General features: G+C 43.8%; 1 protein-coding gene across 1 annotated transcript; it reads right to left on the bottom strand.

Moving 5' to 3' along the window:
• Positions 1 to 4,173: 4,173 nt before the first annotated feature.
• ddx54 (DEAD (Asp-Glu-Ala-Asp) box polypeptide 54) lies at positions 4,174 to 17,480 on the bottom strand. The gene is made up of 20 exons (XM_060050615.1): positions 17,230 to 17,480; positions 16,745 to 16,874; positions 16,497 to 16,567; positions 16,202 to 16,390; positions 15,759 to 15,808; positions 14,903 to 14,944; positions 14,725 to 14,820; positions 12,692 to 12,813; positions 12,375 to 12,436; positions 10,388 to 10,519; positions 10,082 to 10,292; positions 9,627 to 9,758; positions 8,473 to 8,694; positions 7,178 to 7,251; positions 6,798 to 7,022; positions 6,033 to 6,187; positions 5,584 to 5,697; positions 5,290 to 5,397; positions 5,042 to 5,157; positions 4,174 to 4,744 (listed from the first exon to the last, which is right to left on the bottom strand). The coding sequence occupies exons 1-20, from the start codon at positions 17,356 to 17,358 to the stop codon at positions 4,455 to 4,457; spliced, it is 2,670 nt and encodes an 889-aa protein (XP_059906598.1). The 5' UTR covers positions 17,359 to 17,480; the 3' UTR covers positions 4,174 to 4,454.
• Positions 17,481 to 19,336: the final 1,856 nt, after the last annotated feature.

Raw genomic sequence — 19,336 nt, 5'->3', positions numbered from 1 at the left:
TTACCAGCTCCGTTACCGAGAAAATAGTCCCTCAAAATGCGATGATTCATGCGATGGAAGGTTTGTTTTATTTCCAACATTATTCTATCAACACAGACATTTACATCTATAGTCTGGCGTTATAATTGATTTACCTCGGGTGTATTGTGGAGTGGGAAAGACTCCACAATACAGTTTTATTAGCAGGCTAGCATTGCCCGTTGCCTTGCGCTAGCCTAGCACGAGTGAACTCTGCAACTGAAGGACCGAATGAAATGTGTTAAACTTTCTCCAATGATAAAGAACACCAAGGCTAATTTGGGAATCAGGCCCTATGTCCAATTCCGAAAGATCCCTTCAACAGGCGATAATCATCTCCATCAGTAAAACGCTAGAACTAATGCGTCACGTAGCTGTTAAAGACAGCTGTATTACTTAGTAGTAGGGTGAGCATTAGCTAATGCTACAGCCACATAAGGGGAACAAGCAAGGTAATCATACCACAGTAAAGCAAAAACATGATACAGCGTTAGTTTACTTACTTGTCCGAGGTTTGTAGCTGAGCCAATGAGAGTTGGTACTGATCCAGGCTTAATTCTCAGACGTTCAGCAAGTCCAGCTCTGTATTGTCCCAAGTTGAAGAAGCAGTCGTCGGTGAAATGTTTGGCGCACACAAACACAACTTTCGGAAGTCGTGTCGGCGCATTTCCAGCGAAAACAAAATTAACCCACTGGTTCTTCAGAGGCTCGGATGAAGGAGCTTTGTTTTTTATTTTCACACCATAACACTGAGCACCTGCCATCAATTTGTTTGGAAGTCATGATGTCTCTCCACTCCAGGGAAAGCCAGTGTGGCGAACGTACGGTCTGTCTCTAGCTCATTGTCTTATGGGCGTGCCAAACTCTGGGCGGGCCAGGCAGAGTAAGGGGAGGAGCTTAGATGCTATGTGACGACGTATGAAACCACATTCCAAATCAGCGCGCTTGAGGAGTAGGGCCTCCGTTTTTTCAAAGGCGAGCAAAACACCTAGTGCCCGTTTTACACCGAACGCAAGTTTTAGCCACTGGGGGACCATTAGGCAGGCTGGGGGGAACTCATATTTATGTTAGAAAACCTCATAAAGTGAGATGTTCATGCCATGGCACCTTTAATACTGAGCATAAGATAATATCAGCAATTCTGGTCAAGTTAAAAGACACAGACATAATAACAGCTCATCAGTGTGGATTTATACCAGGAAAGATTTTGGCTGATAACATTAGGCAAACCCTAAATGTAATGGACCAAGCACAAATAGAAAAGGCAGATCTCCTTTTATTGACTTTGGATGCAGAAAAAGCTTTTGATTTGGTGAATTGGACCATTATGTTTGCGACAATGAGGAGCCTTGGTCTCAATGAGAAATTCTGTCAATGGATACAAGCCCTTTAAAGTAAACCTGTTTCTAAAGTAAAAGCAAATGGTACTATCAAGGACATTTAGAATCCAAAGAGGCACCAGACAAGGCTCTTTCACCACTTGCTATCTATATTGAAGTTTTAGCAATAGCGATAAGACAAAACTCAGACATTAGAGGGGTAGAGATTGGGAAAGAGGAACATAAACTGGCATTATACACAGATTACAGAATTATCTATTTAACTTCACCTGAAAAATTAATGAATCATTTAATGAATGTAATTAAGGACTTTCGTTTAGTATGAGGATATTAATTGAACTAAAATAAATGTGAATCGCTGAATATCGGAGCACAAATACATTCAAGTCTCAAAGAACGCTATAATTTTAGGTTGGAAACAGAGGTGATAAAGCACCTTGGCATATATATTAGCAAAAAACTAGAAGACTTATATGAAAATAATCATTGCAAGTTGGAAAAGTAAATAAGACATTAATTCCAAATGGATTAAATAGCAGAGTGGAAACTTTAAAGTGATGGTCCTTCCACAACTACACTTTTTATTTCAGGCACTACTTGTTGCTCTACCAGAAACTTTTTTTACATAATGGAACAAGATGATTGCTAATTTGATTAGTTCAATATAAATCACTAATTCAAACAAAAGAAAAAGGAGGCTTGGGTTTCCCAAACATAAAAAAACAACATAAAAATATTATTATGCAACACAAGTATTGATAATAATGGGATGGATGAGGTCTGACCCTAAGGTACAATGGATTAATATAGAAAAATAGTTAACCAATTGGCTAATTGGGACTTTGCCATACTTAAATTATGCATACATAATTTAACTGCAGAGGGTGAGTATCCTCCTCAGAGAAATGACACATGACAGACTAGATTTTAGAATGCTGCAGGTTACAATTGCGTTCACACCAAAAGATGCATTTGCTGCCCGAACGCGTTGCCGCCGAAGTTTTGCGGCGCAGCAAAAGTTTTGCGGCGCGGCAAAGGTTTTGCGGCGCGGCAAAGGTTTTGCTGCGCGGCAAGTTTTGCCCGCGGTATTGCATTACGAGCATTGCATGTCTTTACCTGTTGTGGAAGAGGGAGAGACGTTGGAATGCCCGTCGTTTATGGGTTCATGAGACCATTCGGAGCCGTACAGACCTCGGTGAATTTCACCGTCTTCTGCAGGAGCTCCGTCTGGATGACGACCGCTTCCAGCGCTATTTGAGGTTGACTCCGGCCCAGTTTGATGACCTGCTAGCTAGGATCGGTGCTAGGATCTCTCGGTTGGACATTTATACTTATATATATATCTGTATTGGACACTTATAACTGGCCACGGTGGTGTTGAAGATCACCGGGTATGCGGAGACTGCAATTATTATCTTCTCCTCCATTTTAGCGCTTTGATCTGGATCAGGTAGTGAACTCAAAGTCACTCCAAGGGAGTAACACTGATTGGCTGTTACGGCATGTCACTCAGTGGCAACGCCTCAGTGGCAACGCTGTTGAACGCTGATTGGCTGTCATCACGCGTTTGCTGCCGAAAAGTTTAAATATTTCAACTCGAGCAGCATTTGACGCGCCGCAAAATACGTGAACGCGCCCGCCGCCCGTGCCCGACAGCGGGCACGGGCATGCTGCGCTGCAAATCAGATTTTGACGCGCCGCAAATCAATTTTGCTGCCCGTTTTCTCGGCAGCAAATGCTGCGGCAGCAAAGCAGCAACGCGTCTCTACATTCACTTTGAATGGGATCGTGCCGCGCGTCAACTTTTTGCATCTTTTGGTGTGAACGCAGGGTACACACAATTATTCAATAATAGGGTTAGAGCGATATTAAATATATTGTTGACATTACAGTTCCACACACACCTGGCAATACTTTGGGAATTAATACAAACCTTAAAATCAATGCTTGGGACAGATACATATTTAAAATATTCAGCTTAACGGCATTGAAACAAGTGACTAGGCCTTGGAAACAAGCCAAATCTCCAGATCTCCAAGCATGGTACCAGACAAAAGAACAAACACTGGAAATGGAAAAACTCAGTTTAAAATCCAATGAAAACTTTAAATAAATTGTACCCAGAAAATATAATTAGAAGGCGAAGCTGACCACTCCCCCCCCTTTTTTTTCTCCTGTCTTATTTCTGTCTTTTTATTTTTTATACTTTATTCCCTGTAAAAATGTAGTACGATAAATGCAAAAAAAAAATCACGTGACAATCAGTGCTAAAATAAAGTAATAATAAAAAAAAGTCAAGTCCCAGATGTCGTTTAAGTTTTTTTAATGTTATAGTATTACAACTATGAAAAAGAAAACCAACCCCTCACATATGAGGTAATGTATCTCTACAATAGACACCACACTTCGGATCAGCTTGATGCATAATCTGGTGGTCATCTTTTCCATTATATTATCCATTTTGATTTAAAACATTTACCAGAATATAACAGGATTTATTAAAAGCCTATTACCATTTCAATACTTAATAAGGTCAAGTCGTCTGTAGGACTAAACCGGTCTTAATGTTTCATAAAAACGAGTTGATGGGAGATGATTTGCTTACTAAAAGTAATCTCATCCATTCAACAGTAACAGAGATTAATAAACTAATAACTACCATAAAAAGTTAAATCTATATGACAAGAGTAGGCTTACATACGATGTAGAAATTGTATGAGTATAGACGTTTTTGAACTGACAAATATTAGCCTATAAGGTCTCATTGGCATTGCTTTAGATACAAAACGCCAATCAACAAACGAAAACCATTGCGTTAACAGTTCACCATTTAATAATTATTCATACAATCATGATGCAAATATGAACACACATATTATGCAGATGTGGTAAGTACAGTCCTTTTCTCACGCACCATGACAACAAAGGAAAGGGACTTTCCTGCTCCAAGCTAAGGAAATGTCCCAAGACAGAGCCCGTGACATCTCCGCAGGGGGTCTTAGGACACCAAGAGCCATCAGGCTCAGCGGACCCGAGCTCCAACCCCTACACTTTATAAAATAGCTTTCCTCCATCTCCCTGTTTGCCCCCTCTACTTCACATCCTCCTCCCTCCCCTCTTGTTGCCTCTTCCTCCCCGCCCCCCGAAGCCCCCACCCCCTGAGTGGCCCCTCCCCCCGAAGCTCCCCGAGTGCCCTCCCCCGCCGGAGCCCTGTCGCCCCCTCTTGAGGCCCCCGCTCTGCAGGAACTGCTGCTTCTGCTGCTTCCGGCGCGTCTTCAGGATCTCATCACTGCTCTTCAACTCCGAGCGGACCCGCTGGCCCCCCGGCTGGGGCCCCCCGGGACTCCTGGACGGCGCGCCTCGACCGCCACGCCCTCGGCCACGTCCTTGAAGGATAACAACATTAATAACGGCAATATCAACAACGTTTGTATTCATGATTCAGGACATTTCGAAAGGATCATAAATAATGTGTGCAAGCTAATAGCATTGAGGACGTGTTGAACAGCAATGGTTAAAGTTGATTATCAGATAGATGATGCAGAGATTGGATCAACCCAACAACATGTGTACAACACGTGTACAACTGGAGTACTTTGTGCTAGTAGACTTTCAAATCCAACAGACTTGTGTAGCAACCGTGTGAAACATACTCCGCAGTGACCTCAAGACACACAACCCACCTCCTCCGAAACCCCTTCCTCTTCCTCTTCCTCCTCTGCCTCTGCCTCCTCCTCCTCCTCCTTCTCCGTCAAAGTCACCATCGTCAACCTTGTACTTCTTCTTCCACTCTTCATAGCTGAAGCGTGGTCAAGGTTACAACATGATATACATAACACACAACAAAGCCTCGGGACGCCGTGAACACATCAACCACCAACAGAAGGGACAACAAGAAGTCAAGGTCGCTAGCAGTGAAAAAGCTGGATACAAGTTCTTCTTGTTCTTGGCACTGACCACCTGGCCGGTCTCCAGGCGGACCCTCTTCTTCTGGTCCTCTTTTCCCGTGTCTGTGACAAAGCGCTTCTTCTTGCGGTCCCTTCGGGTAAAACAAAAACAGCCAAGGTGACACATGGAAGATGAAAGAAGAGACTACATGAACCGTGGAGAGGATACTAGCCAGCAGGTCAGGCACTGTGCATTCAGCGGTGTAGCGGTAAGACACACAATGAGACAACAATTAACTATCCCATGACAATAGTGTAAAAAAGGATTGATTTCTTACCATTTCATGATTCGTTTATGCTGGTTCAGAGCCCTTCCCTCGTCTCCCATCATGTCCAGGACAGCGGAGGTGGCCTGCTGGTCAAACATAGTGCCCTCCGAGCCCAGGCTCAACCTGATGACCAGACACCACAGCACAACCACAAAGACCAATGAGCACATGTTGTCTTAAAAGGTTACACACACACACCATAGTAGATGAATGTTCGACTATCGACTTTTAGCCTAGAAGATTAGAGTCCAAAGTGAAGTCTTAAATTTGCTTGCTTTATCTAAAAAGCAGCCAAGGAAAACTAATGTATTCATTTCATAATAATAATTTCTGAAACAGCAAATGTTTGGTATTTGTACTAAAATATACTTTGACAAAACCTCAACCAATGCCAGTAGATTTGATTGTCCAAACCACGTAAAGCAAAGTGTGAAGAGGACAGATGTGGAGGTCTTTACCCTCTCTCAGAGTCAAAGTCTTTGGGTCTGTAAGGGATGTAGAACTCTTCATCTTTGCCGCCCGCTTTGCTCCTCTTCAGCGTTGACTTCTCTGTCTCCTCGTTCTCCTGCGCTGGTCGTCTACGCTTCCCTCCCACCACCTCTGAGAACACCCCCTGGTGGAACAAGGAGAACACATGAAATAGACTGAACAGCAATGAAACACTCCCTTAAATAAATGGGAATGTCTGGACTCTATTTAACCCTAATAGGGTGCACCTAGCCCCACATAGCTAGACACAATTCAATACAGTCTGCAACCACCCTGTTCATTTTAGATTTCCATGACCAATAGCAATGAGCACAGACCAATTTAAAGCAGAAATTTAACTTTTACGAAATCATGTCGAAGTAAAAAAGTCGAACATTTTTCTTATCAACAAAAGCTTTAAGGGCAGTACGTTCATTTTTCAGAGCAAATATAGCATCCAGTTATTTTAAAACTGTAGCGGTAGAGGATTAATCCGTTCCACATCAGTTCCCACAATCTTGATTGTTTACGAAAATGCCTAATCAGCGCTCTGTACAGTCATTGTACCAAACCCGCCCCCCTATTAGATACACCGCTGTGATTGGTCCAACCCAGGGCCAAGTAAGCAAGGCTCTACGCATATACCACAGCAAATGACCATGAGCTTGCAGATTGGTCTGCTTCCCAGGCTGGGCCGCGCCCGTAGGTGGAATCAACAGCTGCCTGTCCTGGGTGAGAGTGGCGTGGCCCTGTACCTGTAAAAGCTCCTCCTCCTCCTCGCTGCCCTCCACCCCCAGCGTCTCCGCGACGGTCTGGTTGCTCGGGATGACGGGGAGATGGGCGTGGAGCAGCCGGCTCTCCGTCACCTGGTCCTCCCGCTTCTTGCTGTACTTCTCCACCAGCCGGGTGTCCCGGGAGCGCTTCCGCTGCATCACCTTGCACGCCACCGTCTTGCTGTTGGAGTTGATCTCGAAGATGGTCTGAAACGGGGAGAAAAGCTTTTCACACAGGTCTATCTTGGGGTTGAGCTCCAGCTCCAATCAGAGACGGTAGGAACCACACCAGGAGACCCCCTCCTCACCTCACATCTATTGTTGTTTCAGAGGTTTCCTTTACAATAGATGCCCAGACTCACCGATTTGGATTTGTAGCCCTTGATGGCGTCCACGATGTGAAGCCGTTCCAGCTCCATCTTGTCCATCCCCGCCCCTGAAGTTATTAAAGAGGGAGACAGAGGATGGCAGTGTGTTAAAGAGCTTCCAGCACAACGCCTGAAGATGGTTAGCCACTGATCTGATCCACCCAGCATGCATTTGGGTACACACTCGCATGTGATGTCATGACATCCATTTAAAAAAGGGCTTTGCAATGACTCCACCCCCTCCATGTTACCACCAGGTGTGATGTGGATGCGTCGACTGCGCTAATGCACCAGATGACATGTTTCCACTATACAGTACTACTATACTTTAGTACCATACTATACTGGCCCAGTAAGGGTTCCACCAGGCGCAGCAGCTCCTGAGATTAGCATTTTCCCACAGTGTCACACGATGTCTTTGATATTTGGAAAGAAAACATGTTGAATATCGTTTCAGCAATTTAAAAGTGTGGAATAATGTCCAATGTCCAGTTTTTACAGAGGCTAATTTGAACAAATCTGTTCTATTATAACAAGCTATTTTATTCTGCAAGAAAATATCTTCAAACAAAAATCGCCAGTGAGCTTCTATTAAACCTTCATTACCTTCTTAATCAGGCTTTCTTCATTATAGGAACAATGGAATAATAAAGCATCGAGCTCTGGAGAATTCTAGCCATAATCACCATTTCAAATACTTGTGGAATGGCGATACGTCTCCAATAAGAATATATTGTATTTTTATTGGTCTATATTCCTACAATTTGAGAGACAACTTCTCGCCTGAGGGGCTTGTCCATTAATCTCAACACATCGGCCTGGCATAAAGGAAAGAGCAGTTTTTATGTTGACTGCTTCCAATGTTGTGTTGGCCATACTAAAGAATGGTTTATTAAATGGCCAACGCATTTAGTAATCGATTTTTATCGATTTGTTGTCACAGCCCTAGTAGGAACCACTCTGACCTAGCAGAGGGTAGGAACCACACTGACCTAGCAGAGGGTATGAACCACTCTGACCTAGCAGAGGGTAGGAACCACTCTGACCTAGCAGAGGGTATGAACCACTCTGACCTAGCAGAGGGTATGAACCACTCTGACCTAGCAGAGGGTATGAACCACTCTGACCTAGCAGAGGGTATGAACCACTCTGACCTAGCAGAGGGTATGAACCACTCTGACCTAGCAGAGGGTATGAACCACTCTGACCTAGCAGAGGGTAGGAACCACACTGACCTAGCAGAGGGTAGGAACCACTCTGACCTAGCAGAGGGTATGAACCACACTGACCTAGCAGAGGGTGGACCGCCAGGGTAGACAGGTCCGTGTTCTTGACCCTCTTGATGGACTCCGGCGAGGGACTGGGCCGGGACTTTAGGTACTGCTTGTAGGCGTTCTCTGAGATGTGGTGGATTTGGCTGAGATCCAGCGAGTTCTCGTGGACGGCCAACAGCTGGGCGCCCTCATCGTCTAGGATGCACTGGGGCACCCGGCCAAACACACCGTCCGCATCTGGGAACACACAAAAGGAACCTCTGTCACACTTACAGGCCACAATACGAAATAATCAACTATTTGTATAGTTGATTAACAAGTTGTTATTAGACTTGTTAGAAAAAATGCAAAGTTATTATTTGAGTAAAACGATTGGGTGAAATGCCGCAGCCGCCCGTCAGATGTTGAGTGAGATGCGCTGTTAGAATATCTGTTTTACCGAGGCGCCGGCCTCTGGATGAGCCAATCAGGGCATCTCATCCCTGCCCAGTGCATGGGACCAACCAGGTTATACTTTAGGGACGCCGCTGTCATGCCAAATTTGTACCGGCTGCCAAATTTGTACCGGGCGCGTCATCCATACGTAATCCATTCCAAACCTGCCTGGCAGCAGATGATCGCGTCGTCCGTTGCCGGGCAGGTCTCAAAAAACATTCGCGCTCATGTTGCCAAAGACGAAATAACATAATACAGTTAATGGATCGCTAGATAACACTTGTTTTTACTTTATATTTGTATTGTACTCATTTGTTTAATCAAATGTAGCTAGTAAACTGAGTGTTTAAAGCGGGTTTCAAAAAACATTCGCGCTCATGTTGCCAAAGACGAAATAACATAATACAGAAAACGGATCTAGATAACACTTGTTTTTACTTTATATTTGGATTGTATTGAATTGTTTAATCAAATTTAGCAAGTAAACTGAGTGTTTAAAGCAGGTTAAGGACGAAATAGCACAATACAGATAACGGATCGCTAGATAGAAGGTTCGCGAATGTCCGTGAACCTTTCACGTCATTCGACGCGATCGTCCGTTGCCAGGCAACGGACGACGCGATCATCTGTTGCCAGGCAGGTTTGGAATGGATTACGTATGGATGACGCGCCCGGTACAAATTTGGCAGCCGGTACAAATTTGGCATGACACCGCCCCTTTAGCAGAGACCCACCTGGCGGATGTTGGGGCGTAGCAAGCTGTAGAGGTCTTCCCAGGAAGAGGTGGAGGTCGTAGACGAAGGGGATCTCGTCTGGACAAACCAGGCTGTAGGACACACCGCTGCGCCCCGCACGCGCCACACGACCTGCCGGGAATCACCAGCCATGGGTTAGCCCCATCCGAGCCCAGTGGCAGAGCGCGACAAACCAAACAGGCACCCAAACAGGGCAGGTAGTGGGTTCAACTCCCATGTTCCAAAATAGTTGCTCAGACCTGCTCATTAATGTCATGCATCTGAAATCACAGCACTGCAATTCTGTTTGATGAAGCGTCTGCTAAATGCCTAAGTAGAAATTGCTGTTGATAGCACAACAATGTTTTTGCCTGGATTCAACAAGCTACAGAACAGCCCCTTAAACCCGAGATCTTTTTCCGATGGCTATATTTGACCGACCATGGTTGACTTACCGACTCTGTGCAGGAACAGCTTGGCCTTAGAGGGAAAGTTGTAGTTGATGACGTTGTCCAGCAGGGGGATGTCGATACCACGCGCCGCCACGTCCGTCACGATCAGCACCATGGCCTTCCGGTGGACAAATTTGCCGATGTTGATCTTCCTGGCGGTCTGGTCCAGAGCACTGTAGATGTACGCACACTCCACCCCCTCCAAGGTGAGGAGCTGCATATGAACACAGGTTAGAGGGAGGATTTCTCCACAGAACCCCGTCGCCCCCAACCATCTTCATGTTGAGTGGTCGTGCAGCAGGTCCTTACCTGCTTCACGTACTCTACGTGGTGCTTGGTGGCCACAAACACCACCGTCTGCTCCTGGGGCTTCACCACGTGTCTCAGCAGGTGGAGCAGGAGAGCAGGCTTGTCGTCCAGGCGGAGATGGAAGAAGTTCAACTAGACAGGAGGAGGAGAAAACAGAAGGAGACCAAAGCATTGAGTCACGATGATCAGAGGGAGACCAACACCGGGCCTGGTGCCTCCAATGTCTCCTTAAAGCAGGTTATAGTGCATGTTGTACTGAAAAGCATGTTATATTGCATGTTGTACTGAAAAGCAATTCATAGTGCATATTTTATTGAAAAGCATGTTATAGTGCATATTGTATTGAAAAGAACGTTATAATGCATGTTGTTTTGAAAATAACGTTTTAGTGCATGTTGTATTTAAAAGCATGTTATAGTGCATGTTGTATTGAAAAGCATGTTATAGTGTCACCACATCCACAGAACCCATGCCGATTTTAAGGTGATTTGAACTAAATTATGATCAGAACCGACAGTATAAACAGAGTCATGTAGACTCCGTCCGGACGCAGACCCCTACCTCCTTCCATTTATTACTCTCGATTAGTTCAATGTCATGCTTTGTAGGGCTGTAACGATATGCATATCGAAACCGAAATCGCGACACTAAAAGCCAGGATCCTGTCTCCGGGTGTGAGAAGGCAGAAGCGCAACACGCCCTTTCTAACTCTCATCATCCTTCCAGTCCAGATCCAGCCACGTGATATGAGCCGTTAGTGCCAGGGTATCCGTTGCCCGGTAATAGAAAAATTAAATGTCAGACAAAATTGTGTCTCTCCGGTCAAATTGTCTGTTTGAAATGAGCTAATAATCTTTCTAAATAATAGTCTGCTGACACCGCTCCTCTTATCGATGACGCAAGTCTGCGACGAGATGCCCTCGCTGTGATGACAGCGCTCTTTTTGAGCTCTTTTGGCAATTCTCCACAGCCTTCGAAGTCCTCATGTACGATATGAACGACATTTATACAGAGTGGGTGGGTGGTCACGCACGCAAAAAAAGCCTGTGTGATCCCTGTCTCTAGTGTTTTGTGTGCTTTGACCGACAGTTGGTCTGCTTATAGGTCGGAATGAAGTGGCCACCGATTATTGACAGGCTGGTACCAGACTCGTTCGTTTCTTCACTAAACACACTCGCTGACGTCACTCACACACTTCCAATCTCGCTCACACACATACGCTACTCATAACATTATGCCTCGTTATTGCGAATCAGACGTTCATGTTTTTTCCCATCTATTTGAAATTTAGGCTATTAAACATTTCTATTTCTAGCAGGAACGCTGGTTAGTGCTACCAAACTATTCAAAGTACTATTATTTATTTGACATTAATATTTTCAAATACGTAAGCCTAAACCACAAAGCTAGTTGAGGGTTTTCGCCTACCTGCAAGCATCCTCCAACTGCAATCTTTGGTTATTTATTTAATCATTTAGCTATACTTTAATAGTATTCTTTCTCTTCAAATCTGTTCAGTGTTCCAAATTATTTGTTAATAAATGTTACATTGAGTTAAATATTATACAAGTGTTATTTAAATAAAATGCTTTTTAAATAAAACATTTTTGGGATGTATCGACACGTGGGTCAAAAATCGTGATACAAACCGAATCGTGAGTTGGTGTATCGTTACAGCCCTAATGCTTTGTCCAATGTGCAGGAAGGTCAAGATCTTCAGAGAAGACGAGGAAGTGTGAAAACTGAGGTGCATATGGAAATGGGATTAAGTGGTTGAAATAATCTAGGGTTTGACAACGCCTAATCAATTTTGTTTAAATAACGTTTATGCTCTTTTATCATTATGCTCATTATTCACGTGACTTGAACTGCTTGCGTCTGACATACACCCCCCCCCAGGGTGGTCAGATCTTATACTGCCGGTTGAACCGCGATGAACAGTATGAGAGAAGACCCCTATCTCAATCCAAAGCCTGACGACCCTCACCTTGAGCTGATCGCTCAGCTTGGTGTCCACATCTAAACGGATCAACACTGGCTCCGTCAGACCTGGAAACAAACAAGAAACAGACTCTGATCTTCATGTATCTACATCCCCATCATCATTATTATAAATTACTTCTTGGGAATTTTTAGAGATTATAAAAACTAAACTGTTATCAACCAAATACAAATACTATAAGGAATAAAAACCGCAGCTCCTGCAGGGTGGAACCTGTAGTAGTGGTAGTTCCCTTTTTAGTTACTCTTATTATTTGCATTTGGTGGATGGAGGTTCTGCCCTGCAGGAGTGGTGGGTCTCACCGGCTCTGGCGAACTCCACCAGCAGCTTGGGCAGCGTGGCGGAGAACAGCAGGCTCTGCCTGTTGTCTGGAAGTCTCCGGATGATCTCCGTCAGCTGCTCTGCAAAGCCCATCTCAAACAGCCTGGAGGAGCAGAGGAGCAGAGACATGAGAAGCAGGCTACCATGGGCTGGGAGGAGGTAGGGCTGATCCTGACCAAAGGCTTCCCAAGTCGAACAGTCATCGTTAGTTAGAGCCTTGAGTTGACTAGTTGTCACACGATTATGATATTAATTTAAATATATGTTTGTTGCTTCAGAAAAAGGTTCCAGTGCTGAGAAAGATTGCTATACGCTGTGCTACATTAGAGAAATACAAACGGGCAATACCAAGCCTTTATATATATGTCTTATAAAGCAGTCTTTCCGAAAGACTAGGTCGCGACCCGATTCATTCATGCACTAATTTGTTCTTCTCACAATTTTATAGATATGGCCTATTGTGAATTGGGGAGCGATGGTTTGTAATTATTTATTTTTTTTTAAAGTTTGGGAAACACTGTTATAGAGCGTAACAGTGACCAACAGAAAAAAGAAGAAAAAGGCAAAAGGTAGAAGACCTTTTTTTTTGCATTATTTTTGTGAACAAGTGAGGAACTCCTCATCCCATAAACCTTTGCGAACCTTTTCGCAATGGTTCCAACCCAATAGTTTAGCATATTACCTTTGCATTGATTATATTGTTTATATTGTTAATATAAGTTGTGTCATATATTCTGCGTGTGTCTGTTAGTGTTTTTGTATGTTAGTGTTTCATATAGTGTACAGCGATGTCATCGACATGGTAAGTCCTTTCGTTGCTGTGGGCAATCACTGCGTAATAATGTCGTTTAAATACGTGAAAATACGTGAATGTGAATTCAGTCTCGTATTTCAGTTACGTATTCATTCAACATTATGTATTCCTTTGCTTTTATATTACCAAAATTACTTAAAAGCACTGCTAGTGCCATATCATATATTTGTAGTTCTATTTTTATCATATATTCTGTTCTATGTACTGTTCATTTCCTCTACAGCAACAACTCTAACTTTCCATTAATATTCAGTATTCAGTCACAGCTGCACCCGTCTTCCTTTTAGACAGTCTCTGATAGCAGTCATTAACTTTAATGGGTGCAGTAAACGTTTCCTGGTAACGGCGAGCTCCACCAATCAAAGACATTGTGTCACACTTCAGGATTTATGGGTAGTGCAGTGGTTTCAATGACATCGCAAATAAAAACATCGCAAATAAAAATAAAAATAAAACTTGATTGACAATAAAACGACGCATGGTACATATAATTTGGATGGTTACAACATAAATCTTCTAAAATCTCTAATGATGACATTAATGGGATTTTTAATTCCGGAACCACACTCTTTACATGACACTCAAGAAAATCGCATTACTGGGTTAGTCCGACTATGATTGGATTAATAAAATGCATGCATACACCTCAGTCTGATTAAAATCCAATCGAATTGAGTTTCTCATAGTCGGATTAAGACCCCTCGATTATTTGATTGATAGTCGCATTAAGCGTGCATGTTTACGGTCAATCGAATTGGAAGTGGATTTTCCACTCTCCGCATGCTCGAGATCTTTTCCGGGATCCACGGGCTGCTCCGCCGCCGGAGGAGTCCGAATACGACGAGAGGTCATAACAATGGACCGTTGGAGAAATGACATGGACCCCAAGTGAACTGACAACTGGCTACTGAAAACGTCTTCCTTGAATGCCGACCGAGTTTGTTGTTGCTGGTGACGTAAAGAGGTCAGCCGGTGGCTCTATTATCACTCGTTTAAATGGGTACAGCGCCACCTATTGTACCGGGTTGTGACATGCTTTGGCAAATGAATCGATTTTCTCACCGCCATGCATAATCTGACAATTGCAGTTATCCAATTGAGGAGTATAGTCGCACTATGGCTTTAATCGGATTAAGCTGCTGTGCATGTAAACGTACTGACTATTGCGCTCTAATGGTGGATTAGGAGGGGTTTGGTTACCTGTCTGCCTCGTCGAACACCACGTACTCAACACTCTGCAGCTTCAGGTTCATCTGCTGGATGACGTGCATGAGACGCCCGGGGGTGCCGATGATTCTGGAGAGGTTGGGGGTTAGAGATTAGCTACACCTCCTACTAGGATCATGCTGGCGTGGTCTTCTGCTTCGTGGTTACTCACATGTCAGGGTTCTCGTGAAGAGCTGCAAACTGATCGTCCATGCTGAAAACATCAACAAAAAAAGGATTTGTACACAGTCCCGCTCCGCGTACATTCATACAACCCTGAATGGCGATTTGATTCAGAACTGAACGCAGAGTCTGCGTTCAAATTCTTAATCGTCACATCGGCCACCTTCTCTGCTCAGAATTCTAACTGCGCTCCTCAGTCTACGTCTGTGAGCATGTGCAGTGGCCCATAAAAACAGGGTCTAAACTTATAGATCAGTGGATTTTTGGGCCCTATTGGAGCTACCTAGCCAGGGCCGTTCGTATGGGCTCACTTGTGATGGACAAAACAAAGATAAAGATAGCTCTGGGATCTGCTAAACATTTGTACAATGGGTGTCAAAGGCTCGACAACTGCGCAATTGACCTGTCGCTAAGTCACGCCCCGTCATTACTATTCTGAACTCGGACAAACAAACAAACTCGGAACGCGTGTACACCGAAATACGGTATTAGTTTATTAAAAATCATTGCGGAATAACATTGTGACAAAGAAAATGTCAAAAATATTGGTCTTATCCAACAGGCCAAATCCTTATTTAAACACTCATTAAACATAGGCAGCATCCCCTTCAAAAACCTGTTACTGTCAGAGTTCACACGTTTCTGGGCTCAGGTTTCTGAGGACAGTAAGGTTGAATTACAGCTTGCGTATAAATATAAAATAGTATATAAATATATAGAATTTAGTTACATGTATAGAATATACATATACACACAAGTATATAATATATAGTATATATAGTTACATAATATATATAATATATATTATACAGAGTTAGATGATTAGAATCCATAGTGTGTCTCACCCATCTCCACCGAGGATCAGTGCGGTCTTGAGACCGGTGAATCTCCCAAGCTGTCGATTGGAGAAGAAACAATGTTAAGTATTGGTCAAATCTATTTAAAAAAGAAACAAGATAAGTTTCACTTATCTTGTTTACCTTATAGGGCTTCTACAACCTTATAGGGCTTCTACAATCCCACATGCCTCATGGGATTTTTTCGTTGCCGATACTCATATTATATACCATATCGAGAGGACAAGGGAGTTTTAATACTGTAAAATAATAAATCAAAATAACATTAGTGTAACCTAGGCAAATCAAAACTTTGTTTTGCCCAGCCTCACATGAGAAACACTGGCAGTTTCCAACGACAAATCATTTTGTGATTCATTACTAAACAATGACACTAACACCATTACTACCAACACAACTCTCTGATATCCTCTGCGTCCAGAACGACGTACCTCTTTGGTGAACTTCATGGTCTGAAGGGCCAGCTCTCTGGTGGGGGTCAGGATGAGGGCCCGGGCCCCTGTTTGGGCGTTGGGGCCCTTCAGCTTCTCAAACATGGGGATCAAGAAGGCGGCTGTTTTACCACTACCTGTCCGGGCCATGGCCACGATATCTTTACCATCCAGTATGACTGGGACCGTCTGCCACACAGGAGAGGGTTGGGGTTAGAGCAACATCTAAATACATGGTTGGAGTAATTATCCAATAGGGGCCTAATGCGGTGCAACAGAGAAACGGTGGGCTGACCTTTCGTTGGATTGGAGTAGGGACTTTGTACCCTTTCTTCATGACCCCTTTATAGACGGGATAACTGAGACCTGGAACCAGAGAGAAGGCTGTGATACACAACACGTCTCAGGTATGGACTGTAAGACCACGTTCAACCCCAGTGAACTTTAGAAAATCATTTCACGCCTAGCATTTCGTGAGCAAGTGAACTCAACATGAGGACAAAAGCATGACCTGATCATCAGGAGACGATCTCCTGTCCTCACCCATGGATTGGAACCCTCCGGACTTCTTCTTCTTCTTGTTCTGGCACCGGACCAGCTGTCTGGTGTCTGGCTCCACGTCCGAGGTGCAGCCGTCTGTGGCCGCCGGGAAATGAGGCAACTTTCTGCATGACTGGGCCCAAACAAAATAAAGGAAAATGACCACCCACATGCGAAGTACATGTCAGCAATAGCGTGTACTCATGTCGTGTTTTTTTCTGTTATTTTAGATGGTCACATACACTATTAGCTTTATTCAGTTTGATTAACGTACAACGGTTATCCTCCATATCTCAATGGAGCAGAGAGCCTCACCAGCAGGAATTGTATACAAGACATGTGAAGATAAGTTTATCTGCTTCATCAAAACAACCGAGTGATATCACCAGCAGGACCCTGCTTTTATACATGACATGTGATGATAAGTAGAGATATCACCAGCATGGCCCTGCTGTTATGCATGTACTGAGTTGACCTGCTCTGCTTACGTTCTCCTCCTCGTCGCCTCGGTTATCGGTAACAAGTCCAACATCTCCTCCGCTGTCCGAGTCCGCCTCGGGCTCCCTTCTGCCGGGGCGGCCTTTTCTCTTCGTCAACTTCTTTTTTCTTTGAGCCATGTTTTCTACGATTGGCTTGTATTAAAAATAGGTCTGTGTTCAATATACAACGGCACTATGCTCAGACATGACCGTACCCTGTAGTAAACACGTGTGACTCTACGCTTCCTTTCCGCTCAGTCTTGGTTTAGACGGCAGGTGTTATCGCCCCCTAGCGGCGAGGAGTGGTAGGTAGGCAATTAAACAGCCAAACAATCCACAAAAGATTCTCTCTCTCTCTCTCTCTCTCTCTCTCTCTCTCTCTCTCTCTCTCTCTCTCTCTCTCTCTCTCTCTCTCTCTCTCTCTCTCTCTCTCTCACTCTCTCACTCTCTCACACTCTCTCTCTCTCTCTCTCTCTCTCTCTCTCTCTCTCTCTCTCTCTCTCTCTCTCTCTCTCTCTCTCTCTCTCTCTCTCTCTCTCTCTCTCTCTCTCTCCCTCTCTCTCTCTTTCTCCACTTGATCAATCAACTGAATGGATTTAGAATCCAAAGGGAGAGAAATACTCTTGGCCTTCGTCAACACCAGATCTTCTGATTGGGCATGGAGATATGGGGATAGAGAGAGGCATGGGGGGAGAGCAGACAGGTCAGGAACTGGGCGACTCATGTTTGACATGTTACATACGACCCCATTAATGCAACGTAATGGGATCCAACTGGGACTTTAGGGGTTAACCACAACTAAAAATTATTGTTACGTTTGTTAACAACCATTAGGCCTTTAAAATATAAATATTCAACTGGTAGATATTGAGATGTATTCACTCAACATTTGTTTATTAACAAACCAAGCTTACAACAAACCTTTAACCTTCCATAAAAAGTTGCCTTCACTTGTCTTCTAATAGTTGTGCATGTCTTCTAGTTATTCTACTGCAAACAGGGTTGCAGTAGAAAATATGCATGGCCCTTGTCTGCAGCATTTTATGCAGGAATGAGTTCATTGACAGAACACTTAAACCTCAAATCCAAAGCCCATAGTGGCTGACAGTTGTTGATTATGTCCACTACCTCCCCAATGTAAAACAGCTGTCCTAGGAGGAATTCTGACAGAGTTTTGGGGATTTGTGACAGACTACATCCTCTGTTCTCCTTTGTTTACTTTTTTTGAATGTTTTCTGTGATTACTCATCACATTTTTTAATAACCGAACATATAGCTCTGTTCATTTGATCTGGAAGTAGATGAATGGCTGTATCAATGTGTATCCAAAGTGGTTTCATAAACCCTGCCTGAGAACAGCCTCTCTGGACTTCAAACGCTGCACTGGAATCTCAGATCACTTTCATCTAAAGCCAGTCAGGACATTGATCAAAACCATGTTGTACTTGATCCTGGCGACCTCATCAGAAGATGATTATGGTCGTTGTTGACCGACAGATCAGATAACGTATATGCAGTCATCATGTGTTCATAACAAAACCACTCCGAAACCATTTTATTGCGTTTAAATCTACACTTTACATTTACGAAAAGTGACTTGAAAGTAAAGGCAAATCAGTCAATCAATATGGTTCCAGCTGAAACACATTTCACATCCCTTTGCAAGAAATTACCAGAACAGATTTGCAGCTCAACCAGTGGAGAGATTGAGACACTAATGCGACAGCCCGGCCATGTTTCTAAGGCTGTTTGAAGTCTCTGGGCTTATGTACAGTAAATACGTAAACACCATGACAACAGGCGCCAAGCTTATTCCATTCATAAGACTCCACAATGCACAAGACATCCTCCATGTGTCACCACAGTGGATGCAGAGAAGGTTACAGACCCTGTGCAACTGGGGAAGATTTTGTGATTGGTTGACATTAAAGGTATAATACATAATGTGTGATGCGTACTTCCGTTACTCAGGCCTGACTTGTTATGTTTGGGTTGGTGTTCGATTATCGTGTGCATGTATAATATCACAGACAAGATATCCCATCATGCAATATGTGTTTATTGACTCCTCCAGACTAGGTTGCAGGGTGGTGGTCTTGGCAGATCGGTTTATGTA

This window comes from Gadus macrocephalus, chromosome 4 (assembly GCF_031168955.1).
Source record: "Gadus macrocephalus chromosome 4, ASM3116895v1".
NCBI classification, from domain to species: Eukaryota; Metazoa; Chordata; class Actinopteri; order Gadiformes; family Gadidae; genus Gadus; species Gadus macrocephalus.
Note: the sequence above shows the minus strand (reverse complement) of the source record. Positions and strands in the feature narration are given on the sequence as shown.

Excerpts from the sequence above, each read along its gene's own strand:
- ddx54 (XM_060050615.1), bottom strand. The coding sequence starts at position 17,358 with ATGGCTCAAAGAAAAAAGAAGTTGACGAAGAGAAAAGGCCGCCCCGGC. Across the intron at positions 16,568-16,744 it reads CGGAGGGTTCCAATCCATGG|GTCTCAGTTATCCCGTCTAT; the intron begins GTGAGGACAGGA and ends CTCTGGTTCCAG. Across the intron at positions 12,437-12,691 it reads GGTGGAGTTCGCCAGAGCCG|GTCTGACGGAGCCAGTGTTG; the intron begins GTGAGACCCACC and ends GTTTGTTTCCAG.